This window comes from Epinephelus lanceolatus, chromosome 23 (genome assembly GCF_041903045.1).
Source record: "Epinephelus lanceolatus isolate andai-2023 chromosome 23, ASM4190304v1, whole genome shotgun sequence".
Classification (NCBI taxonomy): domain Eukaryota; kingdom Metazoa; phylum Chordata; class Actinopteri; order Perciformes; family Serranidae; genus Epinephelus; species Epinephelus lanceolatus.
In genome coordinates this window covers 34,770,001-34,791,911 of record NC_135756.1, presented here as the reverse complement: position 1 = coordinate 34,791,911, position 21,911 = coordinate 34,770,001, and the positions used below count along the sequence as shown (strand labels likewise).

Genomic DNA, 21,911 nt, shown 5'->3' with positions numbered 1-21,911 from the left:
GAGGACATACATAACCCCTGAGAAACTTAATAAATGGTCCCCTGTCATTCCAGATACATGTGTGAAATGTTTGACTGAGAAAGGTACTTTAATTCATTGTGTATGGGAATGTCCTAAGTTTGTAGCTTTTTGGAAAATGGTTGTCTGCACTCTAGGTAAAATCACAGGTATCTAGGTACCCTGCTTAGCAAAACTTTGTATTTTAGGGATATATCCAGATAACTTTTCTTTTAACTATAAGTGTAAGACCCTGATCAACTTTGGCCTCCTGCAGGCCAGGAGGATGGTTGCTCTATCTTGGAGAGAGACTGAAGTATCTTCTACACAGTCCTGGATTAGAGAGATGGCAATGTGTGTTACATTAGAAAAGCTAACCTACTGTATGTAATTAGGGGTAAAGCGCAAGAATTTGAAGAGGTGTGGGCACCTTTAATGGACTTTCTCAAGGAACAATAGATTATACTTATTTGTAAGGTTATTGAGTGTGACAACTTTTTTTTTTTTAAATTTTGTTTTATTTTTATTTATTTTATTTATTTATTTGTTTTTTGTGTGTGTGTGTGTATGCAGCAAGGTCAGTTTGCATCTAATTGTGCAATTAGTGTGGTATGTGTTGATGTGTTTTGTATGTTCCTATTGAAAATCAATAAAAAAAACATTGTTTAAAAAAAAAGAAATAAGTTTCAATTATGTTACATTTAGATGTGTCCCGATAAAGTATTTTTGTCCCCGATCCCAATCAGAGTAATATTGAAAATCTGCCGATACCGAGTCCTGAGCCGATACTTCTGTTTTCCTAGATAATAAAGCTGCACAGTGCCCACTTTAAGTACTCTAAAGTTATTAAACTCAATCCAGTGTAGGCCTGTATGCTTGACAGTTAAATAGCTCTGCAATGCATTAAAAAAATCCCTGCACCCAAGCTGTTCTGTAATGTTTTTTTATTTATTTATTTTATTTATTTATTTTTTTTTTTTTACAAAGTAAGGTATAAAATTAAAAGCCCTCCCTTTAATCTTTTTGGCCTTGTCACTGTCTCGAGGGAATGTCCCTTTAACAGAGTATCCACCAGTGTTTGTTGCTGTGGTGCAGCCTGTGTCTGAGACACTTGAATCAGCTGTGTTCCACTGAGTGTTTACTTTCATTGTCTGGAATTCTTTTGTGTGGATTTATTAAGATTTACTCTTATTTGCTTTTTGCTCATGGGGCTTTTACAAAGTTTGCAGTGGCGCAGTGTGTGGTTGTCATCAGCTCTATGCTGTCTGTCTCTGCCGTCTCCTCCCTGAGCAGGGCGATGAAACACTATGCACCAATAATGGCAAACAAGAGGTTTCTTACACTGAGCTGAAATGAAGTGCTCATAACTCCAGTAAAAAACAACAACTTATTCTGCTTTTTGCATTCATTTATGGCGTGTGTTTCGCTGTGGGCAGCGAAAAACATACAAACAAACAAACAAAACAAAAAACGACACAGCATAGTATAGCAAGATTTTGCATGGCAATATTTTATCGATACACGGCAGCCAAGTATCGATCTTTTATTATATACATTACTAAATTTTATGAATACACATTTTAATGCAACTTTTGGTACTCTAATAATAATATAATTGCTTTTTTCGGTCCACTAGATGGTGCTAATGTTTTTTTTTCCTGGTGAGGTCAGCAGAGGTCTCAGTCAGCAGCATTTGGCAGGAAGTTCATCAAAACAAAGATGGAGGCACCGCGGAAAGAAATCAGAGATGCGCCTTATGCATTAAATTTAAACATCTAGACTTATTTGGGATTTTTTGACACAGAAGGAAAGAAGGACTTGGATATGACACATGCGATCTGCAAGCAGCATCATATGAGAATAAAATACTCTGGCAATACTACAAACATGAGGATATCCAGGGATAACATTAGCTGCTGATAGCCAAGTGAATGATAAACCCCATTCGCATAAAAAAAAAAAAAAAAAAAAAAAAAAAAAAAAAAAATCAACCAACACTGGACACACTTAGCTTGAAGCTGTCTGAGTTGGATGGTAGTTAAGAAAATAACTCAGTCCATCACCTACTTCATATGCAAAGATCTGCATCCATACAAACAAAGGTTTTATTACATGCTGAAAACACTGGAACTCAGGTATATGACTCTGTCGAACATCTGACCTAAGTATTGTGATAATATTGTATCATGTGTCCTCTGGTGATTCCCATCCCTACTACGGCCTAATAATGCCATTTCATCTCATCTCATTTGAGACATCCATGCCTTGGAGACATGATTTTGAGCATTTATGGCTGGAGTGAACTGAGTGCTGGCCCCTCCCGGTCTTGATGCAATTAAGAGTTAATAGTCGTTTAGATTATCAGAAATTAATGCCACACACATTGCTAGTGCTAGGCTTGCTACTTAAATCTAGTGAAATTATAATGACCATGCCTGCTAACAAAACAGACAAAGCACGCTTTCGGCCATGCAGCAGCTAACCCCAGTCTAACTAATGGTTTAATAATCCTATTCTATAATCAGCAACCTTATGCCCCTAATAGAGAAGTAAAGCTGTCCGTCATTAGTTAACTTTCATTTCAATCCTACATATTATCTAAAGCACACATTACCTTAACTTTGCATGTGAGGTACTGGTGCAAAAGGCCCAATGTGACCAGTGGAGGTTACAGCCATCATCAGCTATCGGTTCTGCCAACCTCACCGAGAAGTTGCTGGTGACCTTCTATTGCTCCACCACTGAGAGCATTCTAACATACTGCATCTCAGTATGGTTCACCCACTGCACCGAGGCAGACCGGAAGAGGCTCCAGAGAGTGGTCAAGACAGCGCCGAAGATAATCGGCTGCCCCCTCCCCTCTCTGAAGGACATTTACACATCCCGCTGCCTCACCAGAGCTGAGGGAATCATCAGAGACAGCACCCATCCTGCTTCACACCTGTCTGTCCTGCTGCCTACTGGCAGACGTTACAGGTCCATCAGACCATCAGTCATCAGTAACTTAACATGACTCCTACACAGCTGAAGGCAACCATTAAATTGTAAAATAAAGCAGATATGTCAAGTACAAACAGGGTCGCAGTAGAGAAATTAAACTTCAAGATTCAGTTAGATGCTTCACAAAGCTGAGAGCTGAGCACACAAATTTAAAACCTCTTTCTCTCTTCTCTCCCTCACAGAGTTGAGTCTTGCTTGGGGGGATGTCAGGGATTGGCTGCGATCAGCGAGATATCACTGCTAACCCAGTGGAAGTGGTCAGGTGTGCTTTTTTTGCCCAACTCCAGAGATGGTCCATCATTGGGCATGGCACATGATACGCTTAAACTGACAATGAAACAAAAATCTGTGCAGCATAATTTGGCCAAAAGTGCCAATGAAAAAAGCTCTACATGTGATACGGTTTAAAGCTCCAGAAAAAGCTAGTGAGTGGATCTAAGTTGCAATTGCCTTGTCAAATTACATAGCTTGTTGACTTGTTCCAAGTTACCCAAAGGAGATGGCGATCCAGACGGCCGTCTCTTCATACTGGGGTGGCCATTAGTAGGGGAGATCTCGCCGTCAAGAAGAGAGTCCTGAACACAACAGGATCATTTTTTTAACCTTCAACCATCTTAAACACTTGCAAATATTCAAATCATTGTTTCATCTTTTACAGGGTGGTTGATAAGATTTTAATGGATTTGCAAACAGCCAAACTCCACCTGCATAAAACTGAAGGAGCCGTGGATCTTTGTCATGAGGTCCTCTAGCTGCTGCTTCCTAAGGACAGGGTCTTTGGGTAAGGCAGATGGAGAGTTGAATACCTCCACAGGCATATCCGTTTGAACTGCCTGTTAGGGGTAGGATGGCTTAAGTCATTGTTTGATGAATGGAATAAGAGCAAAACGTGCATTTTTTTTCTACAGTGTCCCTGACTACCAAGGTTAGATCTGTAGGGACACTGCTGTATGCTGTAGTCAGAAGGGCGAGAATAGTTTGCAAATTGTTTACAGTAGAGATGTCTGTAGATTTAAAACTACTCGTTTGGTACTCACCGACTTGGCATGTTGCTCTCCTTTGGCTCTCCTCTCTCTTCTCTGGGGAAAACATCATGTATGAATTATTGTGTGGGCACCAATAACATCCTGTTCGTTGCAAAAATCAGTCCGGCTCCCCAGTTTGCAGTTAAAAAAAAAAAAAGGGCACAGACTCCCATTTCTTTCCCCTTTTAAGGTTATCTTGAAGAATAACTGTACAGTACGACCTGTACAGTGGCAAGTTTGGGCACTCCTAGACAAAATGTTGTTTACTGTGAGTAGTTAAGTAGAAGATGACATGATTTCCAAAAGGCATGAAATTAAAGATGACACATTTCTTCAATATTTTAAGCAAGATTATTTTTTTAATTTCAATCTTTTACAGTTCCAAAAAAACAAAAAGGGCCTAAAGCAAAAGTTTGGTCAGTACTTAGCGCCCCCTTTGTCAAGTATCACAGCTTCTAAGAACTTTTTGTAACCAGCTACAGTAATGATCTTTCAGTTCTTGTTTTGGGGTTTTTCCACCCATTCTTCCTGCAAAAGGTTTCTAGCTCTGAGATTCTTGGGCTATCTTGCCTGCACTGCTCTTTTGAGGTCTATCCACAGATTTTTAATGATGTTTAGGTCTAGGGACTGTGAGGGCCATGGGAAAATAGCTTGCTTCTCTTGAGTTAGTCCATTGTGGATTTTGAGGTGTGTTTAGGATCATTGTCCTGTTGCAGAGGCCATCCTCACTTTATCTTCAACTTTTTTACAGATGGTATGATGTTTGCTTCCAGAATTTGCTAGCCTGGTTCCAGACCATAGACCCTGCCCACTCAACTGAGCAGGCTTGCATCTCTGGTCTGGCATACTTCAATGAATTTGCGATTTATCTCGTCCAAACGATGGACGGACCAATGAACGCCAGGGGTCTAGCGATTAGCCAATCAGCGCTACGCTGATGTCAAGCTGTACGCCGGTGGGTAACTGGTGAGGATAGCAACAATGGCGACCGCTACAGATCCTACAGACCACATTAGCGATGCTATCGAGGTATTTCGCCACTACTCGCATTAATGGAGGACCAAATTAAGGAAGCTGCTGAACTGGATTTAACGGTGATGCAGCTGGGCGTGCACGACGAGGCATGGATACTAATGACGTCAGATTCCGGGTGAGTTGTTGGTCTCTACTGATTGGTTAGGGAAAAATCAAATTCCCTCCCCCTTGTAAATCGCCTTCAATGGAAGCCATGTCAGACTGAAGGTTCTGGGAGCTTCAGTCTGACACTCAGGCTAAGAATTTGCTGTAATTTAACTGAATCCATTCTTCTCTCTACCCGTGAAATGTCCCCTACTCCACCGGCTGCAACACAAGCCCAAAGCATGATCAATCCACCCCCATGTTTAACTGTTAAACATGGAGGTGGTTAGATCATGGTTTGGGCTTGTGACAGGTTTTCTTTTCTTGAAATTTTGCACCTTTTTTTTTCTCCAAACATAACTTTTCTAATTGCATTCAAAAAGTTTTTGGAAACAGAAGTTTGCAAAAGAACATCCAAACAAGGCTGATGCTTTTTGGAAACGGGATCTGACACTGAATTTTGTGGTGAGGACACAGTAAAGGTTTTCTTCTGATGACTCTTCCATGACGGTCACATTTGTGCAGATGTCACTGCACAGTTTAACAGTGCACCATCACTCGAGCGTCTGATAAATCTTTCTGGAGGTCTTTTGCAGTCAAATGGGGGTTCTGATTTACCTTTCTAACAATCCTACAAGCAGTTCTCTTGGAAGGTTTTCTTGGTCTCCCAAACCTCAATCACTAATCACCTACATTAATCTTGCTTAAAATATTAAAAGCGTGTTTCATCTCTAACTTCATGCCTTTTGGAGATCAGTTAATCTCCTACTTACTTAACAATTACAGTATGAGGTGGTCACATGACCCTAACAAAGATGGCAGCTTAAGAGAGAGGCTCTAGTTCGCTGTGCACAAAAATTGTTTTATTCCCTAGACTGTGGCTTGAATCCCAAGAATGGATTATGGATTATGGATTTGAAGTATGGAAGTGTCAATTATGTCAGCATCTCATACGACGAAGGAAACTGACATTTTCACTCGAGCTTGCAAATCGGCTAAGTACAAGCACCTGTGCAAGTGAACACAAACAAGATGGCCAATATGGCAGATGTACTAGCAGAGGTAAAGTCCCTCCATTCAGTTAAACGTGAAGGGGGGAGAGAGAGGGGTAATGACATGCAGCAAAGGGCCACAGGCTGGAGTCGAACCTGGACCGCTGTGACAACAACCTTGTACATGGGGTGCCTGCTCTATCCACTAAGCCACCGACACCCCCTACTACTTGATTTTGTTTGGGAAATGTTGCCAAAGTGGCTGGGACTCAGCCCAGACCAGTCTCCAGTACTGGAAAGGGTACATCGCACCCTGGCACCACTAAAGCCCAACCAATACAATATTATGTGCTAATGCTTTGCATAGACAGAGTCTTGCATGCAACTAAACATCCTCTGTACTAAAGCAGACCCTTTGCAACACATCACATACTCACAAATTGGCTTTCAACACACTCAAAGTTCCCGCTTCTTTTCCTTTGTCCTGACCACACTGTCAGGCAAACCTCCCCAGATCTGGAGCCATCTCTGATTCAGCCATCTTGTAGTTTTCTGTTGTCAGCCATTTTGTTTTGTAGGCCAGATGGCCCTTGACACACAAACATAGAATTCTTGTGTTTTGTTGCTTTGCTTTCTTTACGATTAAATATATTTGGAATCATACCTGCTGTCTGTTTAATATTGCACAAGAGTGAATGAATAGTCAACCTCTGCTATGTCAAGAACTCTGAAATCCCTCAGCCTTTATTATTAATTTGGTAACTTTGGTTATAGCTATCAATTTAATTCCTAATCAAAATTCCAAATTGATAGTTTGGTGAATTTTATGAGACTGATATCATTAAAGAGGCAACAGATAGGATTTTTTTTTTTTTTTTAGCTTGGCGCCACCTAGCGTCAGTGCTGTTGCGTCGCACTGTCGCAACGACCAAATTGACCATGGGGATCAGAGATAATCAATAAAATGTAGGCTGTAAAGCCACCGGTATACCTCTATGTATATGTAGAATGAGAAGGTGTGTTGACACTCTACTAAATAAATGAGTAAAGAGACAGAGCAACAATTAAATGGGAAACAAAGTTCAGTGTTCACTTAGCTGGGCGTAACTTAGCTGGGCGATGTCCGTCAATAGCTGCCTCCATGAGAAGAGAACAGAAGGAAGGGAGGGGGGTATCACTGTCCGAGGGCTGCCGTAGAATGGCAACGAGGATGTCAGTCGACCAACACTCGCTACCTGGTCCCTGGTTGTGGCGATTTGCGATGCTGGCCAGCTAGAAATTAACTAGCAGCCAGTACAGTACAGTCCTCTCTCGTCTAGCTAACATTTAGCCATGTTACTTACTGATCCATTAGAAAGAAAGCTAGCTGGAATTCGGTTTTGAAGCCTCTTTGCTCACGGAGCTCCCTCCAACACCTGACTGAGGTTTACTCTTGTTTTTCCTCTTTTTTTAAAATCACTCTTTTTGCTCTTCTTTGCCTCCTTAGACAGAGGAGCTCGTTTCTTTTGCCAGGCTGTTTTTTCACTTGTCTCCAAACTTTGTCCATCTGCCATTGTGCTCATGACTCAACTATCTCATGCCCAACTCCTCATAAGGACTTGCTCCAGTCCCTGATTGGCTGACCGACCATTTTTGCAATACATGACGCGTTTCCTGCCATAAAGAAGATTTTTTTCGGCGAAATTTCGGCACCGGTGGCAGAAGCTTATTGCACAGCCACAGTAACCTATGTAAACGCTAAAAGTCTGGTTTTACTGTGGCCACTACCCTGTGCAACCCACATTATTTTCATAATGATATATTTAGGAAAAGATGCTATCTGTGGCCTCTTTAACTGGCTATTATTTTCCCTTTTCAGGAATCGTGCCAGACAAGGTGAATTAATGAAAATGAAGTCACATTATTTACAATTACAATTAATAATAATAATCAAATTATTTTCGATAGCCATTTTGATACAACAAATGCTACCCCGCGTTAAGGCTTAGATCCCAACACTAATGTGTAAGAAGGGGCATTCAAGGTGTAACATTGGAAAATCGTTGCTGGAACAAGACTTGGATAATGATTATAACCAATTACAAATCAAGAGACAAAAGATATTGATGGATAAAGTTGTATAAAGTTTGATGTGGCTTAAACAATTCTCATATGATCAAGGAGAAAAATGTAGTAAGTTATTGGCTTGGCAACTTAAGAAAAAACAATCAGACAGGGCAATTAATGCCATCATGACACCTAAGGGGAACCTAACCTTGGACCCACTGGAGATCGATAATTGTTTTAGCGATTTTAAGGAGTTTTTCTATACATCAGAGTGTTAAGATTATTTAGAATCAAAATTCATTTTTTATTTAATCAGTTGCAATTTCAGACTTTGTAAGATAGAAAACAGCAAAAATGAGACTGCAGTCTAACAAAGGAATTAGCAGAGGCTGTCCAAAGTATGCAGACTGGGAAAGCACCAGGTTTTCCTATCAAATGTTTTAATTTGTTTGAGGAAAAACTTCTGGTCTCACTTCAGGCTTTGTATGAGGAATCTTATACAAAAGGAATACTTTCACCATCATCAGGTGCTGACAATCAGGTGCCTGACTGGCAACTCATTGTCAGCACCTGTGAGGATGGGCCCTGCTACAGTGGTCAGCTGGCAAGAATCGGCATGCCACGCTTGACTGATCTGGATAGGGCCCGTGCAATAGGGCAACTTCAAGCTGGTGTTCCGCAAAACCAAGTTGCGGCATTATTTGGAGTGAGCCCTAGTACCATCTGCAAACTGAAGGCCAAGTTCCATATAATGGGGGATGTCAGAGACAGGCCGCGAAGTGGGTGTCCCAAGAAGACAGCACCTCAAGAAGACTGTTTCCTCATCCTGTCAGCACTTAGGAACCGTAGGCAGTTTTCTACAGATTTTCAGTCAAGGTTTGCAGGATGATATGGTCGACGGCTCTCTGCCCAGACAATCCAGAACAGACTGCACGCAGCCAATCTCCGCTCTCATAGGGCTGCCAGGAGGCCTGCCATGAATGCCATTCACCGTCAGGCCCGTTTGCGCTGGTGTCAGCAACATGTGTACTGGAACCTGAACATGTGGAGTAACATTACTTTCAGCGATGAGTCCAGATTCTGCCTACGGCAGTTAGATCTTAAGGTCAAAGTGTGGAGAAGAACGCTTTGCTGATTGCTGCACCGATAGAGTAACACCTTTGGTGGAGACAATGTGATGGTGTGAGGTGGCATCTCCCTTACTGGAAAACAGAGGCTTGTCATCATTGGAGGCAATCTCAATGCAGAGAAATAGAGATGAAATTCTGCAGCCAGTGGCAATCCCATATCTCCACAGCCTGGACTGAACTCTACCCTCCAAGATGAAAATGCTTGCCCCCACAGAAGATAAGATAAGATAAGATACACCTTTATTGATCCCATAATTGAGAAATTCCAGTGTTACAGCAGTCAAGGAAAAAGAGTCAGATTAAAGATTTCAAAATTAGACTTAAAAAAACTTAAATAACTAGGCATGCAAATAAGTACAAAAATCCAGGAGTCAGCTATAAATAACAATAACAATAATAATAATAATAATGAAAATAATAGGAAGTGGATAATAATGAGCAGCAGTGAATGAAAATGAGCAGTGGATAAAGGGAGCACATCTAGTGCAAGAAATTGTATGTGCAAAACAGCAAACAGCTGTGGTGTCCATAAAGTGTCCATAGTGTCCATAGTGTCAATAAAGTGTCCATGGTGCAGTTTACTGTGAGCAGTGCTGGTAGCCTGACAGCAGCAGGCAGGAAGGTCCTGCGATAGCGTTCCTTCACACACTTTGGGTGAATCAGTCTATTGCTGAAGGAGCTCTCCAGAGCTTTTATCTCCTCCTGCAGAGGATGGGAGTCATTAGACCTCAGAGATGACAGCTTGGCTGTCATCCTCCTGTCTCCCACCACCTGCACAGAGTCCAGAGAGCATCCCATGACAGAGCTGGCCTTCTTGATCAGCTTGTCCAGGTTTATCAGAGACTACCTCCAGAATTTGGGAGTGGAGAGGACGGAATGGCCTGCCAGCAGTCCTGACCTCAACCCCATTGAACACTTGTGGGATCAGCTTGGGGGTGCTGTTTGTGCCAGAGTGACCAACACAACCACGTTGGCTGACTTGGAGGAGGTGCCAGGCTGTTGTGGCTGTGTATGGTTCTTCCACACGCTACTAAGGCTCCCGTTTGTTAAATGAATATATTGTTAAATTGCCAATATGTCTCGTTTCTTCAGACTTCAATCATCCAATCCACCAAACAAGAGTCAACAGCAAAAAAATAAAAAAAGCTGTTTGGTATTGGCAGAGAAGATTTGGCAAATTTTTCATGGGCGCAACCCACATACTCAGCTCTGCTGCTCATCTCACAAATGCACGTTCCTTACAAATGTGGCACCATTTAAAAAAAGGGAAATAAACAGTCTTTCCAGTGGTATAAGATTTATTGTGAAGAAGCATTGTTACAACACAGAAATAATCTACAAACACAAATTTCCTTACTTTCTGTGCTTAGTTTATGTAGGGATTAAAATTAGTCCTGAGATGAAACAATTGGTTTCTTTAAACTATGACTCACTGCTAAACAGGGTGAGGGAGATGCTAAACCATTGGGCCCATATGCCTTTTTATGAGATTGGTTGCATAAACATAATTACAATGCTAGTCTCACATAAAATTGTACAGCTCTTTCAGTCACTCCCACTGCTTCAGCTTTTTCACAACATTAATGATTTGTTGAGCAAATTCATCTGGAATAATAAAAAGACCAGACTCCAACTAAGGTTATTATGCTTACCATAAGAAAGAGGGGGGTTCAGCTACTTAACTTAAAATGGTATTACTGAGCTGCCCAGTTAAGATCAGGAATGTATTATTTCTCGGTGGCTCCCTTTCTAGCTTTGGTATCTATAGAGCAGGTATCAACTTCAGGACTTCCTCTTAAGTGTTATTTATATTGAGCAAGTGTCAAAAAGCTATTTAAGAAGGAAAGAAATCACATTCTTAAAAACACCATCTCAGTGTGGTACTCTGCACACCAACATGTTAGTCATACACCTGCATTGTCACAGTTGTTTTATACCTGGAGAGCAGATTGTGGATTCAAGATATGGTTTAATAAAAAGGTGTAGAGAAAATTTCAGATTTATATGTGGAAGGCAACTTGCTGTCAGATATCCAACTCTGTGAAAAATATAACTTTAAAATACTGAGAGCGTAATGGTTTCATCTTATCTACACAGACAATTGTTTTCTCTATCTCCATTGTCTAAAGTTGAGGAATTAACTTTATGCCATATAAATGGTTGAGGTTAATTTTCTTTGTTCTACGAGCTATTCTTAACATATCCAAGAGATTCATCCTTCAAAAAGCCAGAGGCATGGAAAATTCATATAAAAGGAGGACATTCATGAAGCAGACTAAGATGGCTTGTTTTAAGTCCCAAAACCAGTCTATTAACACAAATTAGACTTGCAACGATTTCTTGGGCCAATCCCGATTTGCAGAGTGTTTGGACGGCCAATGACGATTTTGGCCGATTCTGATATCATTTTTTCAAACCACTTTACAGCACACAAGATATTGCAATATTTTCTATCTTTACTTTATTAGAATGCCCTATTTTAGCCTGGCAGGTGTTGCGTACTGCAAACTTGTTATCCTCCTCAGACACAAAATTCCATACGGCCGACATGGTGTACTGTAGGTTACCTGTATGAAAGCCCTTAGCGCTGTGGACGCGCCCGCCAGTAAGTGGGCGGACATGCGTATCTTCGGCACGCGGACATGCACCTCGTCAGTTTCAAGCGGCACAGTGCAGCAAGTTTAACATAGACAATAAACAACTTTCTCCTTCTCTCTTTTGATGTGTGTGCATGACTGATGAAGGTGAGAAGCTGCCCATGTTTAAAGATTGTATATACATGCAAGAATTGAGTGTAAAGCTATTTTTCCTTTTGTTTATTTCAGAACCACACACATACACACTTGTAAGTATCCTCTTGAACTGGATTCTCTGGCCGGAATCATTTACTCCATATTTGCCCTACCCAAACCAGACACACGCACATGTGCATGTGTGTGCGCGGTGCTGATGTTACATGATGTCAATCATGTGGTGTGCTGGGAATTTGACCGGCGTTTTTAAATCGGCATATTTTAGACTGACCGGCCGGTCACAGGTCATGGCCGATCACGAAAATTGGCCCAATTCCGAACACTGCCGATTAATCGGTACAAGTTTAATACAAATTGAAGCTATTACAATACGAATGGCTAATGCAAACCTATTTTACACCTAGCAGATTAAGTCGGTTGTTCCCTAATATTCCAGATATCTGTGTGAAGTGTAGAGAAAAAAAAAGGCCCATCAATTTATCATTTGTGGGAGTGTACAAAGCTACAGCAATTCTGGAAGAGTGTGATAGAATGTTTAAGCCTCATAATTGGATAAGAAGTTCCTTTTTGTGCGCAATTCTGTATATTGGGAATACACCCTGAGGACTTTGTTGTAACTTTGCAGCAGTTGCTGCTTATTGATTTTGGACTTTTATAAGCCAGAGGGATAATTATACTTTTATGAAAGAATGTGGATACACCTTCCATTAGAATGTGGACAATGGAATTGATAGCCCATCAAGCTTTGGAGAGACTGACATATTTTCTAAAAAAGAAGGACAAGAACTTTGTTCGTTTTAGCAGCCCTTATATGGACTTCTTGGAAACTCATGATTTTGAAAAATTTGAAGCTTTTTGCAAATTATGCACTGCTGTGATTATGATTTTATGTTATGTCCTGTATTTATTTATGTACCAATATTTATTCTTATTTAGTGTTCTTCTCCTTAGTAGTATTATTATTATTATTATTATTATTATTATTATTATTATTATTATTATTATTATTATTATTATTATTAATAATAATAATAATAATAATAATAACAACAATAACAATTATAATTCTAATTATCATTAATTTATTCTTGCCAGGGTTGGGGATATTATACTCCTTTTCTTTGCTGAAATGTAACTGTTCACATTCACAAACTAAATTAAAAAAAAGATAGTTTAAAAAATATTGACAGTAAAAAAATTCTAACTACTGTAACTATACAGTATGACCTATAGTCCTTTCATTTAGGGCAACTCCTACATCAGCAGTCTAATCTTTAATGTCAGACAACATTAGAATCATCTTCGCTTCTTTGCTGAGGTTGTGGTCAGATGATTGGTTCTGAAAATGTTTATAAGTTCCTGAAACAGAGGTTATGTCCAGTTTGCACAGCAATCCATATTTGAAAAGTTAAAAGAAATCTGCAATTGTATGTAGTCATGTCATTTTTTCAAATATATTTTTGGTATGGTCTCAAATTTGGATAGCACAATTTTAAAGACATGAAATTATATGTATGACAACTGTGACGAGGATTAGAAATACTGAGCAGGGCAGAAGCTTAAAATAAAAGTTGTAAGTGCTTCCTGTTAACAAGCTAATGGAGACATGTTTTGAAAATGACCACAGACAAGAAATTTCTTGTTAGGTATGGGCTGACACATACACTTTTACATCTGCAATAAGGTAATATCTCAGCCTGACCAAATTATTTGTCTAGCTCAATTAAGCAGTGATTGACCAGGGGTCCATTTCAGAGAGGAGGTTCAACAAACTCTGAGCCTAACCCTGAACTCTGAGTTGAGTAACTCAGATGGGAAACTCTGGGTTAACGGGTTTCAGAACAGGTGATTTCAATCGGTTCAGTCAACACAGAGTTTGTTCACTCTGAGTTAAGCGCATGCACCATGACTTTAAAAAGCCGTCATCAATGGAGCCCCGATACCACGATCCACCATGGCAACAAGCAACAAGAAAAGGTCTGCATTTTTTACTCCTCTGGAGTTGGATATTTTAATGCACTCATACAGCGAATTTGAAGCTGTTTTCAGGAAGAAGAATAAATGTGCATTCACACCATAAGCGTCATGACCGCAAGCGGTCGCTCAGGTCGCTGGAATCGCGCTGCCTAGCAGCTCTGGCAGGGCTTGCAGAAGCTTGCCAAGGGGCAGGGCTTTCAAGCTGCGCTGCAGAAGATCTTTCTTTCTTTCACTGTCCTGCCTTGAGAATATTCACGGTCTGCAATTGGCTGCTGCTCGCTGCTTCGGCGGCATCGCTGCTCATTTGCATAAAGTTGAGCTTCTCTCAACTTCACAGTGACACTCCGGTCACTGGCATCGCGCTGCTCGCTGCTGCTGACGCTCCAGACGCCCTTCGTAGCAAGCCTACATTGAAAATGAATGGCTGCCGGCCGCTTATGACGGTCATGATGCTTTTGGTGTGAATGCACAGTAACACGGCTGCAGCAGCGAAGGAACGGGAGTCGGCGTGGGAGAAAATTACTGCTCGAGTCAGTGCGTAAGTTTAAATTTATCTTATACATTTATGCAATCACAATAATATTAGACTACAGATGCAAACAGGTGGAATTGTGTTAAAGCTAAAATTTGGTTCACTTAGATGCAATCCCACCGGCGAAAAAAGAACGTGGAAGCAGCTCAAGATGAAATATAAAAACATCGTTCAAACAAGTGACAAGTGATTGTGCAAAACTTTAGGCTGCTTACCATGTTTCAGTATGTTGCTGATATTAGACTCACGATACATCCGTGAGTCATGTACCAACCCAGGCCACTTGGCCTCCACATTAGTGATAATGTGGGCTGCATCACATATGATCTTGACAGTGCAGAGAATGACAGATGTTAGTTGCTAGTCTACATTTCTCATTTCTAATCAAATCAAATGTCTTTACACTTAAGACACATCACCTAAAAAGTAACTTGTTTTTAGACAATTTTCACTTGTTTCAAGCACATTTTCAATTGAAATAAGTAGAAATAACAAACTTGCTCCACTGACAGATTTTTGTAATTATTTTTCAAGTGAAAATGTCCTTGAAACAAGTGAAAATTGTCTATAAACAAGTTACTTTTAGGTGTGATTTGTTTTGACTAGAAATGAGACATTTTGTCTAGAAATAAGACAAATATTCTTGGAATGATTTTGAGTTTTTGCAGTGTGATGCAGTCTGACATTTTGAGACAGTCAATCTACCTGCACATTAATGCTGTGAATGTACTTCCTATTCACACAGTCTCCTTCATTTTGTGAAGGAGCAATGATGGGAATGTGGGTTCCATCAATGCACCCTATCACACCGGGAAATCCTAAAAGAAATTAAAATTACTAATCCCAGTCTGAGGTTGCAGCAACATGTCATTAACTGAATATGATTTATAATTATAAATTTTAACTGATTTCTACATCATTCACCTGCAATCCTATGGAATTCCTCCTTGATGACACTCACAGGTTTATGTCCAGGGAACACAACAAAAAAGAGTTTAATAGACGTTTCAGAGCTAGGGACACTTTTCTCATGGCTCTGCAGTGGCCTTACTGATATTTTCTGCATCTCCCGATATTATCCAGAAAACTCCCATTTGCAAAAAAAAACAAAACAAAAAAAAAAAAAACGAAGAGCAACACAAAGAATCTGGGTAGATGAAAGTACACGTCCACGGTTGGTGACGTTGATTATGTCACGACGGATGAGGTTATGGATATAAATGATGGACTGTGATGTGACACGGTACCGTTCAAAAAGAAAATGTGGAAATGATAATATGTCAATTCTGGGCCTGTGAATAATCTCCCAACGAATGCGTAACTCCCTCCTCAGTAACGCTGCCTCTTGGTCTACAGGGTCCTCCAAGAACGGACATGCCATGGTTGAAAAAAGTAGATTTAGAACTAGAACACACTTTGGGATCCAACTTTACCTTGAGGACAGATGATCAAACTCGCTGAAACCCGCGCGACACTAAACGAATGAATGAATCACACTGCGTGTGTGGCGTAAGAGGGAGGAGACAGCTAGAAACTCGAGGTTCATTGAAGAAAACCTGCTCCCGACCAGGTTAGGTTCACAGAGTCAGTTGCCATGGTAACTGACACCAAGCTTCAGTTACCTCTCTTTCTGAAACAGGCTGGAGATACTCCACTTTCTCTGGTTTAAGTTACCTCCCTTTCTGAAACAGAAAACCCAGAGTTTCCCTCATTTCAGGGTTAACAGACTCAGAGTTTTCACTAAACCTGCTTTGTGAAACAGACCCCAGATGTGTGGAGGTGTAAAAACAAGCAGGGTTTGACACTCTAAATGCTCTCTTTTCATTCTTCACACAAATGCCTTGTCATATCTCATGTTAATATGCCAGTGCAACATCAAAGACAAAGCAGAGACACTGATACCTTTAGCTGTGGTCAGACGATGTTGTATGACCTTGTTTACAGTGTACCTAGACATCAACTCAAACAGCTGTGGTAGCTTAAAATACAATTCTTACTTTCAAATTCTATTGTTACGGTTGCAATGTTTTTGTTTAATTGCGGGAGTTTCTTTCAATTACTTCAGACTAAAATGGCAATTTAACATTCAGCTGTAGGGCAAAATTATTTAGAATAATTGTACATTAACTGGAGTGCAAATGTGAAAATGAAAGTTGGGCAGATGTGTCAAATCAGAGTGCAGAGCAGCATTCAAAAAATACAATAATGAGGGCAGAATAACTAAATGTCCCAAAACACCACTTAAGATTACTTTGCCTATCTGCAGTTCCCAAGATCAAGAATGAAGTTTTGAAGAGATATTTTGAAATTTCCTCTAGTTTCAAACATGGTTAGTCGCTGTAATAAATGCTTGTTACTCTTGTGCAAATTAAACCTCCAGGATGTGAACACATGCATTTGACTATGATAAATGCATACTTTGTAATCTTACTGACCAAGCAGCAACCTCAAATGCGGAAAAATACAGCCAATGCAGAAGCGCCATAAACTGCAGTTCATCAAATGGTCATGGAAACTGGTTCGAAAACACACGAGTAAATCCTTGAAAACCCCTATGTTAAAATGAGCAACTTTACAGCAGAAATGAACGTGTTTACAGCCTGGTACAAAAAACAGTTTTGGACTATCTGGTTAAATGGGTGATTTATCTAATAACCACCGATTTAAATTTTATTAAAGGCTTAAAGTTACACATATTTAAGGGAGGGGCTGCTCGAGTGACAGGCTATTTGCGAGGCGTCGCTACAGTATATGTGCAACATCTCGCTCACACACAGCTACATCCCCTGGTCCAAATATGGTCACTTTTGGCTTAAAAAAAAAGAAAGAAAAAAGATGGCGACAGCCAAAATGCCGAACTCCACATTTCCTTTAAGTTCAGCCCACTTGAAATGACATATGTGGCCTCATTTTGTTCATCAGACAAAAGGACTTTGATATTTCACGCTTTAGTGCGAAAACCTGCTCATTCAATGATAGTCACTGTGACATGACCATGAAATGTCATCAAGCTGACAAAAAGAGGAATCTTTCCATTCTGTCTTCTCACTTTTTAGCCTGGGATCTTTTCAGAGAAGAGTCATTGGTGCTGGAGAACCTGCTATGCTCTTCCCCACCTTTTCTTACCTCAGTTCCCAACAGGAGCTGCAGCCTTGCTCTCACATGTGTGAACTGCTCAAAACCAGCAGGCACAGCAAAATCTTCTAAATGGTAAGAAAGACTACACAAGTTAGTGCAAGGCAGAGACAAAGTTTGCAAGCTAACTTTCCAAGCAAAGGAGAACAAAGCCGAGTTAGTGCCAAGCGGCTAACTCTGAAGGAGACAGACACCAGATTCCTCTGACCTGCAACAATGGAAGACAGCACAGCAAGGACTGCATCAGGAACCACAAATCTTTCCAGCCTTGCTGATCCACAATAGAAGACTGCCGGCTTACAAGCCTCACAACAAAGCAACCCTTCCCTCCATTCATGAAATGCTAATGTAACAACTGGGCATAATGTTAGTGCAGTATAGGCAGTGTTGGAAATGTTACTTCAAAAAAGTAATTAGTTATAGTTACTAGTTATTTTCCCCAAAAAGTAACTGAGTTAGTAACTGAGTTACTGCACTATAAAAGTAACTAATTACCTGGAAAAGCAACTATAGCGTTACTTTTTTTATAAGATGCTCAAATATGTGAAGGAGATATGTGAATGAGTACATATTTCACACAGAATCTGAATCTGCACACTGCCTTTGAATTGTCCACCTCTTGAAGTCGAATCAATCTCCTCTCTTTCTACAAGTCTTTATTGTATTCTTTCCATATTTCGCCCACTTGTTAGCGAACATCCATTAATCGCACAATTTAAATGTGAAAAGTCTCATTGACTGACCGTCACTTGTGTGTATGCGGAGAAGGAGAGGGGCGGAGGGAGCGGAGCTGTGGAAACATCCTGCAGTCCGACATACTATCATGAGTTTAAATAACTTATTAGATTGAGAAAGGCGACGATAAGCAACTCTACTTTAGAAACAAGCCCAAAAAACTGTAACCCGCGACTACCAACATTTGTAAGCGACTTTACAAAAAAACGAGTCCAAAGTCGCAGCTAATAAGCGGACCTGACAACCCTGCTTGTGTGCTTGTGAATACCCGCCCTACTCTGCCTCTGATTGGTTTATGACGAAATTTTACTCTCCCTAAGCCAATCATCATCACTTATGCAGTTGTCTCTCCCTCCCTTCCCCCCTCACCAAAGAAAAAGAACAAAACTTTAGAGCTCTGCTGAGAAGGAGCTTGCTTGAAAGCCACTTCAATGAACTCAAGTAAAGCTGAGTAATGGCGCATTTTATTGTGAGTAATGGTAACGGCGTTATAACGGGGGAGACAGTAACTTTTTTGATTACTCGTTACTGAAAAAAGTAGCGCTGTTAGTATTTGCCATTTATAATGCTGTTATTCTCATCACTGAGTACAGGGTAAGCAAGACTATTAACTTTTGTCACTGTTTGTGTAACATATTGATTTGATGTTTTTAGTGAGTTTTATTGTTGTGATCTTTGTAATAAGGTTTTTGGGTAGCTGGCTTTGCCAACGTTAAACTGATGTAGTTAGCGAATGCTTTACACAGAGTCTTGCATGCAACTTAACATCCCTTTAACTGACCTGGCACCTTTATACAACATGGATCACATACATATACTTGTATAATTCGGCTTTAAATATAACTACACTCAGAAAGGGAAATCAATGAACACTTTGCATTTTGCCATTGTTCCCCTACTATATACACATGTGCTCAGAAGACTGCCTCCTGTGGCCATCTTTGATTTGGTCATCTTCTTCGTAGTTACAGTGGCATGCTAAAGTTTGGGCACACCTGGTCAAAATTCCATGTTTCTCTGAATAGCGAAGTGAGTATAAGATTAACTGATCTGCCAAAGGCATGAAGTTAATGAAACATGCTTTTCAATATTTTAAGCAAGATTAGTGTATTATTTTGTTTTGTACAATTTTAGATTGAAAAAAAGGAGCGGAACACCATGCAAAAGTTTGGGCACAACTAATTAGAGATGACATGATAGCCAAGTCCTTAATTTTACACAGTCTGACGAAAATTAAAATATATTCATTTTTATTTGCTTTCATACAGACAACATTTATTGTTAACTTTAGTAAACATCCTAAATGGCAAATACTACAAATAACAAAAGGAGATGCAATAAAAGTTTTAAGAACCAACAACTAAATTCAAAGCTGTGATAAGTTTTCCCCCTCCCAAAAAAGGTGTGCTGTAGCATCTTTTTTTTTCCTCCTACCTGCCTAATGTCAGTAGGAGTATTCTATTTGATAGGGGCTTTTGGTTTAATTTATTTTTGAAGCTGAGGTCATTAATATGACAGCAATACAATTGGTCACACCTGTATATATTTAAATTACTTTGTACATAGACATAATTGCAATGTTAAGTCCATTGCCCAGAGGGTTTAACGATACCTACTTGTTTGCAGTCAGCCTTCTTGGTCTTGGTGGTGCCTGGGACTTTGGGGATAAAAGTGGCAGCTCCTCTCCATTGTTTGCGGACTGCAGCTTGGGGTGAGGCAGATCCATCTGAGAATTCCATATCCCAGCAGTCAGGAGGCTCCCGCTCCCTTGTGGTCTGGAAGTCCGCCTTCCAGTTCTTGGTGGAAGGAGGCTCCGTGTCAGTCAGGTACAGTCTGTTGAAAAACTGCCATATCACCAACACAGCATCAGTGGATCCTGGAGCATGCTTACAGTCAAATGCACAGCACCAAAATTCAGCTGTAATTTTGGTCTTACCTCCTCGGAATCTTGATTTGGTTTTGACTTTGATGTGGCTAACAGGAGGGGAAAAAAAATATATAAATCTGCAATTAAACACATTCAGACTAGGGCAAAACAGTATAGAGTAGTATAGAGTAGTTTTAGTTGTACATTTAACTTAATACTGGCACAGTTTTAAATGCCCAACTCCAATTTCTGTTCACCCACAGGTGTTAAGTCACACAGTAAATATAAGTATGATCAACTTACAGCTATGACTGGTTGACCTCAGCAACACCTCTGGAGACTTGTTGGGTGGAGGTGGAAGACAGCTGAAGTACTTGGTGTTCAACAGCCTGGTGAGCTCCTCTTTGAACAGCTTAACTGAAAAGATGATCAGTTAAACAAAAATCCACTTCAGATGACCCTACAGGCAGTGATGAAAGCAGATTGAAGTTCTTGTCTGTACTATAACCCCTTTAATCCCTACACATTGTTCTCACATGGAATATAAGCGGAAATGGCAAATGTCTAGTAGCGAGTGGTGGTAGTGCAGGTAGTGGCCACAGACAGTTGCTCTCTCCTTATCCTTACTGTCCAGCCCCTCCAGAATGGCACATCTATATTCGCAGTCGCAAGAAGGTTTGCTGTGTCTCCCAACACAGTCTAAAGAGCATAGATGGGCTAACTGGAGACCGGCAGTTACACCGAGAGAGCTCGACAGGGCCATGGATGTGCATCAACCCAGCAGCAGGACCAATATCTGCTCCTTTGTGCGAGGAGGAACAGGCGGAGCACTGCCAGAGTCCTACAGAATGATCTCCAGCAGGCTACTGGTGTGCATGCTTCTGATTAAACTGTCAAAAACAGACTCCATGAGGGTGGCTTGAGGGCCCAACGTCCTCTAGTGGGACCTGTGCTCACAGCCCAGCACAGTGCAGCTCGACTGGCATTCGCCAGAGAACACCAGAATTGGCAGGTCTGCCACTGGTGCCCCGTTTTCTTCACAGATGAGGGCAGGTTCACACTGAGCACATGTGACAGGCATGAAAGAGTCTGGAGACACTGCGGTGAACGTTATGCTGCCTGTAACATCATCCAGCATGACCTGTTTGGCAGTGGGTCAGTGATGGTCTGGGGAGGCATATCCTTGGAGGGTCACACAGACTTCCATGTCATAGCCATAGTGACAGTCAGACCTTACACTGGTGCAGTGGGCCCTGGGTTCCTCCTGGTGCAGGACAATGTCCGGCCTCATGTGGCCAGAGTGTGTAGGCAGCTCCTGGTTGACAAAGGCAGTGATGCCATTGACTGGCCCTCTTGTTCCCTTGACCTAAATCCAATTAAGCACTTAAGGTACATTATGTATCAGTGCATCAGACACCACCAAGTACCGCCACAGACTGTCCAGGAGGTCACCGATGCCCTGATCCAGTTCTGGGAGGAGATCCCTTGGGACACAATCCAACAACTCATCAGGAGCATGTCCAAACATTGTTCGGAGTGCATAAGGCACGTGAGGGCCATACACACTACTGAGTCAAATTATGAGTTGCCATGATAAAATTCA

The 21,911-nt window shown here is 40.9% G+C and overlaps 1 protein-coding gene across 4 annotated transcripts in view; it reads right to left on the bottom strand.

Moving 5' to 3' along the window:
* caprin2 (caprin family member 2) overlaps window positions 1–21,911 on the bottom strand; it is a 67,567-nt gene that overhangs the window by 18,848 nt on the left and 26,808 nt on the right. For 3 of the 4 annotated variants that reach the window (XM_078165152.1, XM_033614391.2, XM_033614393.2), the window contains exons 7-12: window positions 20,612–20,725; window positions 20,378–20,415; window positions 20,058–20,285; window positions 4,035–4,076; window positions 3,702–3,830; window positions 3,461–3,572 (exon numbers count right to left, since the gene is read on the bottom strand). In XM_078165152.1, the coding sequence (XP_078021278.1) occupies window positions 3,461–3,572; window positions 3,702–3,830; window positions 4,035–4,076; window positions 20,058–20,285; window positions 20,378–20,415; window positions 20,612–20,725 (663 nt within the window). The remainder of the gene's footprint in view (window positions 1–3,460; window positions 3,573–3,701; window positions 3,831–4,034; window positions 4,077–20,057; window positions 20,286–20,377; window positions 20,416–20,611; window positions 20,726–21,911) is intronic. The other variant, XM_033614392.2, reaches the window with a different exon arrangement.